We start from the raw sequence: 12,525 nt of genomic DNA, 5'->3' as shown, positions 1-12,525 counted from the left end.
CAAGCAAGATATGAATATGGCAATCAGAGACACTGACAATTGGCAGACAGTTGCCAGTGGCTGTGAACTATGGAGGCTGACGATTTGGAAAGGCATTGGAAGAGGTGAGCCGAAACACAAAGCTCAGCTGGCCGAATAGGGGGCCCAGAGAAAACAAAGGCCAGCAAATCTTGCAACTTCTCAGCCTATTCTCTCCCTCTGCAGCAAATGCGGCAGAGCATGTCATGCCAGAGTGGGACTCCTGAGCCACACCAGGCAAAGTTTAAGGCAGAGTTCACCACTACAGCAGAAACCATCATCTCACAAAACAGAAGGCTGCCAATGGCCAACGGGTAGAGGATTGGTTAACTAACAGGAAACAGAGAATCACGAAATGTATCTCATTTCATTACAAAGAGGAAGAGTAGGTTATTAGGTCCATTGAGCCTGCTCTGCCATTTAATAAGATCATACCTACCTCACTTGCAGTCACACCCTCCTGTCCCTGACCACAGACCAAATCTCAAGTACCTCATCTAAGGGGTGTGACTGTCTCCTGGAACAAAATGTCCAGGTAACTTTCTGCCTCCCTGATACAGTGACTGATGCGGACATGGTTGCATCGAACTCCATTATTTTGTTATGGAGTTTAACTAGTTATGCTATAAATTTAACACATCACTTATATCCTCCAAGTACTAGTTTAAACTGCTGTCCCAAGTGAGAGATGAAAAAAAAACTTAAAGCTCATCAATCACCTATCTGATCACCTAATTAATGCTTCTGGGCTTCAGCTCCCACTTTTCACTGCCTTCAGCTCCCACTAAAAGACCACAAAAAGACCAGACCACACCTCCTCCCTCACTGTATCAAATTCCCTCACTTACCAAATTCCCAGAATTATGCACTTGGCCTCTCTGCACTCAGGCCCGCAAATCTTGTAACTTCTCAGCCCATTGCCTTCCTCTGTAGCAAATGCAGCAGAGAGTACACTCAAACAAAGCTAACACTTTCATTCTACTTATTTAATGCTTCCGCTAAACTTCCAGCTAAGATTCCAGTGACCTGAACAGCTGCTGCTGGTTAGGGGACCAGTCTAACTAATCCCCTAATTAATTCTGCAGCTATCTCTCAGCAGGGGAACTTGCTTTTCACCGACTAAGACTGAACGAAATAAGTTACTGTTACAGTTAAGTGAAATGCTTAACTACATTTTAGAACGAGATCAACCCTTAAAATTGCCTCACTTCCCAAATTCTCAAAATTAAACACTCGGCCTCGCTGCACTCAGACAAATCTGCCACCTTTGTGCTACTCTTAGGTTGGCAAACTGTAACTATTGGGGTACCACATAGATTAGTGCTGGGGCATCAACTATTCAAAATCTATATTTATGGCTTGGATGAAGGGACCAAATGTATTGAAGCCAAATTTGCTGATGAGACAAAGATAGGTAGGAAAGCATGTTGTGAGGAGGGCACCAAGAATCTGCAAAGGGATAAAGATGGGTTCAGTGAATGGGCAAAAATTTGGCTGACACCATGTGGAAAAATGTGAGAAAAATATATTATTTAAATGGAGAGAGACTACAACAGAATCTGATGTTTTTGTACAAGAATTACAAAAAGTTAGCATGCAGGTACAGCAAGTAATTAGGAAAGATAATGGAGTGTTAACTGTTAATGCAAGGAAAATGCAGTCAAGTATAGAAGTCTTACTACAACACTGGTGAGACTGTAATGTATCTGGAATACTGAGTACAGTTTTGACAACCTTATTTAAGCAGGGATATGTAGCTGAGGCAGGCTTTGGGCTGCCTCTTGTCCCTGCCCCAGAATGAAAGGCATGGCAAAGCAGCACTGACTAAAACTGCCAAGTAAAGCGGCTCAGGATGAAGCATCAGCAGACAATTAGCCAAGAACCTGCCTTTGGGCAGAGCGCACATACCATACTTGCATTGGAGGCAGTTCAGAGAAGGTTCGCTCATTGATTCCCGAAATGAAGGTATTATCTTAGGAGGAAAGGTTAAGCCTGTTGGGCCTATACTACATGGGCTTCAGAAGAATGAGAGGTGATCTGAATGAAGCATATAAGCTTTCCCAAGGGGCTTAACAGAGTAGATGCTGAGATGATGTTTCCTCTTATGGGGGAATCTAGAACTAGAGGGCACAGTTTCAAAGTAAGGGGTGACCCATTTAAGACAGAAGAATAGGAATTTCTTCTCTCAGAAGGTTGTGAATTTTTGGAATTCTCTATCCCAGACAGCAGTGAAGATTGAGTCATTAAATATATTCAAGATTGATTTGGACAGATTTTTGAACTATATGGGAGTTAGGGGTTAGGGGGACAGGAAGCGAAGTGGAGTTGAGGCAAAGTAGAGTTCATGATCTTACTGAATGCCAGAGCAGCCTTGAAGCACACATGGCATAATCTTGCTTCTATATCTTATTTCTACACCCCCACCAATAGTGTACATAAGATGGGCAATTAAAGGTGACGCATCTGTGAAATCACAAGTCGGTTCAAATGAAGTGAAACTTTGAAAGGTACTAGTCTCATCCTTCTAACATTACTGCATAACACTGTTTCTTAAATCAATTCTGTGGTCTGACCTCAACTATTCTTCCTACCAGCCAGTTTTACCTGTTACTGTTCCACATGTAAAGGAGTATCTGATGTTTGTCCTACATTTAACCCATTCACACTTTTGAACCAGTGCCTTCTAGTCCTGCATAATCTTCTCTATTCTAAGTACTACATGGAATTCTATAAAACACAGCTTACAAGACACATGCAGCTCTCTTACGTTAAATTACGGCTCCCAATGGTATAGATTCACACAAGCAGAAGATTTCTCTGCCTGAAACTGCTGAAAGACAGATTAGAGAATTCTTTAAGTTTCATAGCTGAGGTAAGTTGTTCTAATCACTTCAGTCAAATCTAATGTTTCAGGCAATCTTTCTAAACATTCAAAGGGTTAAAACTCAACCATTTCCTGATTTGATAAGCCATGCAATTAACTTACACCTCAGGTGGAACATTCCCAGTCCGGTGGAGGCAGGATTGTGTCGGGGGGGGGGGGGGGGGGGGCGTTGCTGGAAATGTAGTGGAAATTATCATTGGGTCGGCTATCCTGAAGTCTTCCCACTTGTTATGAGATCCAACTTACTTTCCCGTGGAGCGGGGGCCAGGAACTCCAAATCCTAACAGGCCCCGGATGTTTCTGTGCATGCGTGGGCTGGGAGCAAGCTGTGCAAGTGCAGTACAGTACTTGAGGCCGAGGACGTGGGCCCAGTGCGTCTGAACAAAAAGTAAATGGTGTGAAAATAGGGTAATGCGTGGAGTGCTGCTTTGGACTGCCTTAGAGTGTTTAAGTTCGAGTTTGGTGAGAGAGGGAGTTCGGTGAAGAGGGAAGGATGTGATCCTTTCATTTTCTACCTTTCCTCACCTACCGGTGATCGCCGGCCTTGATAAGAAGGACCTGGTGAGTCTTTCTTCTGTCCTTAATATTATTTAAACTAGAGGAAGTAAAAGTAAAGGGAGTAATTTATGGGTAAAACATGACAGGGCAGATCAGCCAAGTGGAATGCTCCTCCTGTGCGATGTGGGAAGTCAGCGACACTTCTAGTGTCCAGGGTGACCAAGTGTGCAGGAAGTGTCTCCAGCTGCAGCTACATGAAATCTGTGTTTCGGAGCTGGAGCTGGGGCTGCAGTCACTGTGCAGCATCCACAAGGATGAGATCTTCGTGGATAGCACATACAGTGAGGTGGTCACACCACAAGTAAAAAGTGCACAGGCAGAAAGGGAATGGGTGACTGTCAGACAGAGTAAAGCACTGGGCAGGTAGTACAGGAATCTCCTGGTTCCATCTCCCTCTCTCTAACAGATTTTCCATTTTGGATACTGCTGGGGAGATGGTTTCTCAGGGGAATGCAGCAAGAGCCAAGTCCATGGCACCAAGAGTGGTTCAGCTGCACTGAGGTGGGGTGGGGGGGGGAGAAAAAAGAGTGGGAGAGCAATAGTGATAGGGAATTCTATCATAAGGGGAACAGATAGATCTCTCTGTGGCCACAGACATAACACCAGGATGGTATATTGCCTCCCTGGTGCCAGGGTCAAGGATGTCACTGAGTGGCTGCAGGACATTCTGAAGGGGGAGGGTGAACAGTCAGAGGTCATGATCCGTATTGGTACCAACAACATAGGTAAAAAGAGGGATGAGGTCCTGAAAGCAGAATATAGGGAGCTAGGAAATAAATTAAAAAGCAGGACCTCAAAGGTAATCATCTCAGGATTACTCCCAGTGCCACGTGCTAGCGAGATCAGGAATAGGAGAATAGACCAGATGAATGCATGGCTGGAGAGTTGGTATAAGAGGGAGGGATTTAGATTCCTGAGGCATTGGGACCGATTCTGGGGAAGATAGGACCTGTACAAGTTGCGCCCCAGCAGGGCCGGGACCAATATCCTTGCAGGGGTGTTCACTAGTACTGTGGGGGAGGGTTTAAACTGGAGTTGGATGGGGTTGGGAAGCAGAGTGGGGAGACACAAAAGAGCGAAACAAAAATAGGAATGAAAGACAGAAAAGTGGAAAGCAAAAGTGGAACACAGAGGAAACAAAGACTAGCAGCAAATAAGGGCATAGTATACAAAAAAAATTGTAAAAATGTTAAAAAGACAAGTTTAAAAGCACTGTATCGGAATGTAGAAAGCATTCACAACAAGGTAGACAAATTAACAGCACAAACAGATGTAAATGGATATGATTGCAATGACGGAGACATGGCTGCAGGGTGACCAAGGCTGGGAATTGAATATCCAAGGGTACTCAATATTTAGGAAGGACAGGCAAAAAGGAAAAGGAGGTGGGATGGCATTGTTAGTTAAGGATGAAATCAGGGCAACAGTGAGAAAGGATATTGGCTCAGAAAATCTAGATGTCGAATCAGTCTGGATGGAGCTAAGAAGCAACATGGGCGGAAAACATTAGTGGGAGTTGACCATAGGCTTCCAAACAGTAGTGGTAAGCTAGGGGGCGGCATTAAACAGGAAATTAGAGATGCATGTAACAAGGGTGCTACAGTAATCATGGATGACTTTCTCAAAGGCAACTAGGGATGGGCAATAATTGCTGGCCCAGCCAGCGAAGCCCACATCCCGTGAATGAATTAAAAAAATATATACAAATGGACTGGGCAAACCAAATTAGCAATAATACCATTGCGGATGAGCTCCCGGAGTATGTACGAGATGGTTTTTTTAGACCACTACGTGAAGGAACCAACTAGGGAACAGGCTATCCTAGATTTGGTATTGTTCAATGATAAAGGGTTAATTAATAATCTTGTTGTGCAGGGTTAGGGACAGTAACCATAATGTGATAGAATTCTTCATTAGGATGAAAAGTAAAGTAGTCCAATCCTAAACTAAGATCCTAAATCTAAACAAAGGAAATTACGAAGGTACGAGGTGTGAGTTGGCTACAATGGATTGGGGACCTTAATTAAAAGACATGATGGTGGATAGGCAATGACTAACATTTAAGGAACAAATGTATGCATTGCAGCATTCCTTTCTGGTGCAAAAACACAACAGGAAAAGCAGCCCAACAATGGCTAACAAAAGAAATTAAGAATAGTATAGATCCAAAGAGGAGTCACAAAGTTGCTAGAAAAAGTAGCAAGCCTGTGAATTGAGAGCATGTGAGTTTAGAATTCAGCAAAGGAGGACCAAGAGATTGATTGAGAGGGGAAAATTTGAGTATGAGGATAAGCTTGCAAGGAACATAAAGGCAGAATGTAAAAGCTTCTACAAGTACGTAGAAAGAAAAAGATTAGTGAAGACAAATGTAGGTCCCTTACAGTCCAAAATGGGAGAATTTAAAATAGAGAACAAGGAAATGGCAGAGGAATTAAACAACTACTTTAGTTCTGGCTTCATGGAGGAAGACACAAATAACTTCCCAGAAATGATATGGAACCAAGGATCTAGTGAGAAGAAGGAGGAATTGAAGGAAATTAGTATTACTAAAACAATAGTGCTGAAGAAATTAATGGGACTGAAAGCCAAAAAATTCCCAGGGCCTGATAATCTACATCCCAGGGTACGTCTGAAGTTATCCCCTTCGGTAGGAAAAACAGAATAGCAGAGTATTATTTAAATGGTGATAGATTGGGAAATGCTGATCTACAAAGGGACCTCCAGTCCTTATACATCAATCGCTGAAAGCAAGCATGAGGGTGCAGCAAGCAGTTAAGGCAGCAAATGGTATGTTGGTCTTCATTGCGTGAGGACTTGAGTACAGGAGCAAGGGTCTTACTGTAACTGTACAGGGCCATGGTGAGAGCATACCTGGAGTAGTGTGTGCAGTTTTGGTCTCCTTACTTAAGAAAGGATATACTTGCCATAGAGGGAGTGCAGCAAAGGTTCACCAGACTGATTCCTGGGATTACAGGATTGTCATATAAACAGAGATTGGGTCGACTAGGCCTGTATTCACTGGAGTTAAGAAGATTTTTTTTATTCATTCACGGGATGTGGGCTTTGCAGGCTGGGCCAGCATTTATTGCCCCTCCCTAGTTGCCCTTGAGAAGGTGGTGGTGAGCTGCCTTCTTGAACCACTGTAGTCCATGTGGTGTAGGTACACCCACAGTGCTGTTAGGAAAGGAGTTCAAGGATTTTGACCCAGCGACAGTGAAGGAACGGCAATATATTTCCAAGTCAGGATGGTGAGTGGCTTGGAGGGGAACTTGCAGGTGGTGGTGTTACCATGCCGTGCTTCTTGTAGATGGTACACACTGCTGCCACTGTGCGTCAGTGGTGGATGGAGTGAATGCTTGTGGATGGGATGCCAATCAAGTGGTCTGCTTTCTCCTGGATGGCGTTGAGCTTGAGTGTTATTGGATTTGCACTCATCCAGGCAAGCGGAGAGTACTCCATCACACTCCTGACTTGTGATTTGTAGATGGTGCGCAGGCCTTGGGAGTCACAAAGCGAGTTACTCACTGCAGGATTCCTAACCTCTGACCTGCCCTTGTAGCCACAGTATTTACATGGCTAATCCAGTTCATTTTCTGGTCAATGGTAATCCCAGGATATTGATAGTGGGGGATTCAGTGATGATAATGCCTTTGAATGTCATGGGGCAATGGTTAGATTCTCTCTTGTTGGAGATGGTCATTGCCTGGCACTTGTGTGACGCCAATGTTACTTGCCACTTGTCAGCCCAAGCCTGGATATTGTCTTGGTCTTGCTGCATTTTGACAAGGACTACTTCAGTATCTGAGGAGTCACGAATGGTGCTGAACATTGTGTAATCATTAGCGAACATCCCCACTTCCGACCTTATGATAGAAGGAACATCATTGATGAAGCAGCTGAAGGCGGTTGGGCTTAGGACACTACCCTGAGGAACTCCTGCAGTGGTGTCCTGCAACTGAGATGATTGACCTCCAATAACCACAACCATCTGCCTTTGCGCTAGGTATGACTCCAACCAGTGGAAAGTTTTTCCCCCGATTCCCATTGACTCCAGTTTTGCGAGGGCTCCTTGATGCCACACTCAGTCAAATGCTACCTTGATGTCAAGGGCAGTCAGTTTGCCTGTTCATTCATATGTATCTCATATTAACATTGAATGTTAGAATATAAGAGATATTGTAAATTGTTTTATCTTTCTGACCTTGTACAGTAAAGTTTATTTTTGTTTGTTCAAAACCGGTGGAACATTGTGGCTTTATTCTCTTAACAAGTGTCCTGAATATCAAGCTTTGTCTACATTTAACAAGAGTTACTGGTCCCAAACTGGATCGTACCAAACATTTGGGCGTCTGATCCAGGATCATAACATGCTACCTGCTGTCTCTTTAGGGGCAAGGTGACAGTGAGGTAGGAAGCCCCATGGCTGAAATGGGTAGCCATTGAGGCAGTCAAAATGGCATTCAAGACCCTTTTCACATTTGCAATGCCTCTTTCCCAACAGCTCAGTGGTCACACACCCTGTCGGCAACTTGACAGGTTAAATACGGCGAATATACTTGAATGTCGGTTGGTCCCTTTTAACATCCTTTCCAACCTTCTGATGTAGAGCTGCATGACCTGATCAGTGCCATTTTGGACTGGCCTCTCCAGCTCCCTAACCCACCCTCTCACTGCTGACCCTTCAACTTACAGCCTCTGTCGCTCCCTGATTTTCAAAGACTTGTATCCAGGAAGAAGACTCACAAAGCCTCTGCCTCTAACAGTGATTAGCCCTGATAGCTAAGTAGCATCTGACTTAAGGGATGTTACTATTATAATCGTTTTCCAAGGTGGAATGTAATTTAAGCAAACAGTCACATTTAAAGGTTTTCCATGTCTTGAGGCTCTCGAATGTGGCTCTAAGGTTCGGAAAGTTTGGCCACCACTGCTATAAGACATCACTGAGGCTCAAGAATCCCAGCTTATAAAGTCATTCAAAGCTCTTTTCTCAGACGCCAGGAATCAACCTGTCGTTTCCTCTACACTGCCTTTAGGGTAGGCATGTCTACATTTTTTGTGTCTTTAGGGGCAGCAGAGATCTGTATCATGGAATGTTAGAGGACTAAATATATAAAGTTGAAATAAATGTTCTGGTTATCTCAAGTTGGTAGTACTAATAGAGCTTGGCATTCTGGTGCAAGATTAATACACCAATGAGAAAATATGGCTACAAATGGGCCTCCAAGTCTCTAGGCCCATGAAATTTAAACCTGGCAAGCCAAAAAACATGAAATACATGTGAAAACAGGCCCAAGTATCATCATGGCTCACAGGCCAGAGTTTCATTACCCTGCCCAGGGGCTGAAATGTTGAGTGTTGAGTTCTTGATAGAGAAATTGGATAGAAAAACTAAACAAAGGGAATGATTGGCAGAATTCCCTTATCCGTGCTGCTAAGTCTCTTAGAAGACAAACAGGGCATGCCAGCAATGCTCATATCTCATGGGAAAATAAAATAAATCTGTAAATGTTCACTGGTCTGACTAACCAGCATTACAAGAACACCATGGCTTCACATTTCTCTTACATAAAAGTTCTGCCAGCAATTTAAAATAAGTGACAACAGGGAATAAAAAGGTATTATAGGACATTAAAAAGATGTTCATTACTTCACACTCCTCCACACTTCTATAAAGGGTAGCTGATTGCCATTAATATAAACCACGAGCTGAAGAAACATTTGTAGCATTCTACATTGAAGGATTTTGGAAAAAATTATTCATCACATATCCACAACAGTAGTTGACAGTAAACCTACTTGGATGGATTCAGCTGAACTTTCCAACTGTTGCACCATTTGCATAGAAACTCTATTCCACTAATTCCTGACAAATTAATTATCTGCAAGGTAATTCTTCACTAGACGATGATTTGAAAATCTCTTTCCTCATCAAAATAAATTGGAACAGTGGGTGAAATTCTCAAACAGCCAGACTGAAACTGGAGGTTTTTTTAAAATTACTCCATAATGGCAGAAATGTAAAATTTTGTATGTTCACATGAACTTAATCTTATCAATATAATTAGATTACAGACATTTTTTTTTCCAAATCTGGCTTACATCAGGAGGGGGTATTTTGAGATAGAGTAAAATACCACCGTTAGAAGTAGTCATAGTATGGGTAAAGTGGTATTATGAAATAAGATATCACTGAAAAATTATATTGGCACAATACTTGACCCTAACCGCTCAGCTAATTTTTCTTAAATCAGCTTCATAAAACCATTACTTAGAAAATAAAAGTTACTTTAGCTCATTTAAAATGGTAATTGTTTTCTGGAGAGCCATCAAATAAAGTGGCCTATGGCTTAGTTACACTTTAAAAGGTGCTTAATTGGCTGTGAAGAGAGTTGTTGCAAGGTCATATGAGGTTCTACATCCAAGTTTGTTCTTCCTTTACAGTTGAAGCTTTCCAGATAAATATTTTAGGTTTCACTCATCATCTGACTGCCTACCAAAAAGCACTTAAAACGTTATCAAAACAGAAAAAAAAATTGTATCTATCAGGTTAGAAAAGAAGTGCTTCACCTCAAAACAGAAACTGGTTGGCATTGTGTTTACACCATGTGAGGGATTTAGCAAGGAACACACAGGTATTATACTGAAGCTTGAAGTCAGTGAGCTTACTGAAGAACAAGGAGTAGATACCAAAGCTATCCTCTGGTATAGTCAACTTTAATTATGCTTACACTACCATTTTCATGTCAGTACGAAGCAATTTTATTCCAGAGAGATGCAAAACGAAATATTTGAAAGGTATAGCCTCGCACCACTACATTTTGAAATAGCCATTAAGTGTAACTCCACTGAAATGTCAAACTAGGCTTAAAAAGTGTCTCCAGGCTCCTTAGCATCCACTCCTCCACATTTTTCGAAATACCTATATTTATTTATTGAAATATTTAGACCATACTGACACTGTCATTCACTAAATATTTAACACTTGATTGCCGAGAAATGAACCACGCGTGTATCAGAAGAATCACACAGGCAGTGTGAACAAGGTGGCGAACTGGATCCACACAGCAGCTATTATCTGAAGCCATTAACTGCAGTGTAAATATAACATCGAATATCAAGGAAGTAAGTCAAACTGGCGGAGCCCCATCTCTCGATTCTGCAGGAGAGTGCCAAGCATCTTAGTTTTAAAGTTCCTCTTAATTATACACCCGTGACCCATATCTTAAACTGCCGCTCTCAAAGCATTGACCAACAATCCAAAACATACTTTTAAAACCTTTCTTTCTATATTTTATAGACAACCGATTTAGTAATCAAGGACTGTTGTTACACACTACATCACGGATTTAACAGCATGAATCTTAAAAGTTATGAGTTAATTGGGGCCTCCAGTGTATATCAGAAAGGCAAAGAAGTGCACGACCCCCATGAATGACACTACGCCAAAGCTGGTCCCAGGTATCAGAACTCAGCTGTGAATGTGTTTTCTTACCTGCACCACTTCAGCTGGGTTCTCTAACTGCTTCTCCCTGTACAGAGACCATAGCCCGACGTTCGGCACGAACACTACGGTTAGAAGGATTAAGCCGGCCGCCTGAAAAAGCCTCTTTTGCCTCCGCCTCATTTCCCAGTTTCTGATTGAACAAGGGACTTTGCAGTCAGTAATAATGTAACCAACTTTCTTCCTGCGACTCCTCGCAGCTACTGAACCAGGGACTTCCGCTTGACTGCTACCACTCACTTCATAGGGGAGATATGCCAAATTAAGAAACACTTATGTAGCAATATTTTCGTCTCCTTTCCTTTCAGTCTGAGATTTTTGTGGACTAAATTCAATTATGTCATCTAGTTTTGAACAATTTAGAGCCAAAGCTAGGGTTTCAGTATTTTTAACTGTATATTTGAGGATAGCTCCCCTCATACGGCATGAATCGCTCCACTGAGTAGGTTTTGACTGTGGAACCGAGTATTAATTAGAGTTCCAAGCAGAGGCAACGTGTTCAAGTCGGTATTTCTCAAATTAACCCGCAGGGCTCAGTCTCAGACTTGAATTGAAATGTTGGGAGGGTCCAATCTTCTGCCTTTATTCGGCCCAGATATGTATAAAAAATGCCTTAACGTTTTCAATAAGCAAAGGTCTTTTAAGTGCGAAGTTCAACCATTCGAACCAGTATCCTGCCATAAACAAACAATTTCAGTCTCTGGATTTCACAATGACAAAATCCCATGGCGACAGCGGTCTTGGAACATTTTAAATAAGTAAATTGGATGCGATGTTGCTAATGTAGTTTTCATCTGGGTTGTGCAGCGACGTATCTACCTTTAACAATCCATATTTTTACAATTTCAAGTCAGTTCCAAGACAATAATCGCTGGAAATTATCGCAATATTCTGACGTTGCTTCGAAGCGGTGCTGCCAATCCCACCTTTAGTCACCACCACAGGCACTGGAGAAGAACAGCTTATTTACTGACGCTGTTGTCCTACAGTATATATATCAATTCACCTGACTAAAGAATTTAAATAAAAAATCAAACGCCAGGCCTCGGTGTTCACGGAATAAAAACGAGGACGCAATTTTTGTGTATAATCAGAAAAATATTAAATTATATTTTATACTGTTAGCATAATCATTATTTTCATTTACAAAACCAGAGGCGCCAGAATAACCCCGAAATTAGAGGTGCTTGAACGGCGACTTCCTTATTTTGTTTGACTTTATTTTTATTCTTCAGAAACTTCACGATTAATGTAGTTGTTCGAGCAGCCGACAGGTGGTCCACTTGCACCAATCGAATAAAACCTATCTGTTTCAAACTCAACCTTCCTAAAATTCACAAGATAATACAACAGAGAAGAGGGGTTTTTTTAACTCTCAGTTCTCTATCCAAAATAACCCTAGATTCTCCCATTGCTGTATCTTGTTATTTATTAAATGATCGTAGGGGTGTGCCTCCACTATCTTGCCTGGAAATCCATTCCAACTGTCGATCACTGCATGCAGAAGGACCTCCTGATAGCCATCAGAAAGTTACCTTTTACCTGTGTCCAATTGTTCTGCTCC

The 12,525-nt window shown here is 42.1% G+C and overlaps 1 protein-coding gene across 1 annotated transcript in view; it reads right to left on the bottom strand.

Moving 5' to 3' along the window:
• LOC144685896 (polypeptide N-acetylgalactosaminyltransferase 10-like) overlaps nt 1-11,192 on the bottom strand; it is a 127,768-nt gene extending 116,576 nt beyond the window's left edge. Inside the window, exon 1 of the mRNA XM_078550907.1 lies at nt 10,953-11,192. Within this exon, the coding sequence (XP_078407033.1) occupies nt 10,953-11,084 (132 nt within the window). The 5' untranslated portion in view covers nt 11,085-11,192. The remainder of the gene's footprint in view (nt 1-10,952) is intronic.
• Nucleotides 11,193-12,525: the final 1,333 nt, after the last annotated feature.

The sequence above is a fragment of the Cetorhinus maximus genome, chromosome 10 (assembly GCF_964194155.1).
Source record: "Cetorhinus maximus chromosome 10, sCetMax3.hap1.1, whole genome shotgun sequence".
Lineage (NCBI taxonomy): Eukaryota > Metazoa > Chordata > Chondrichthyes > Lamniformes > Cetorhinidae > Cetorhinus > Cetorhinus maximus.
The sequence above is the reverse complement of the archived record's forward strand: the minus strand, read 5'-3'. Positions and strand labels throughout refer to the sequence as shown.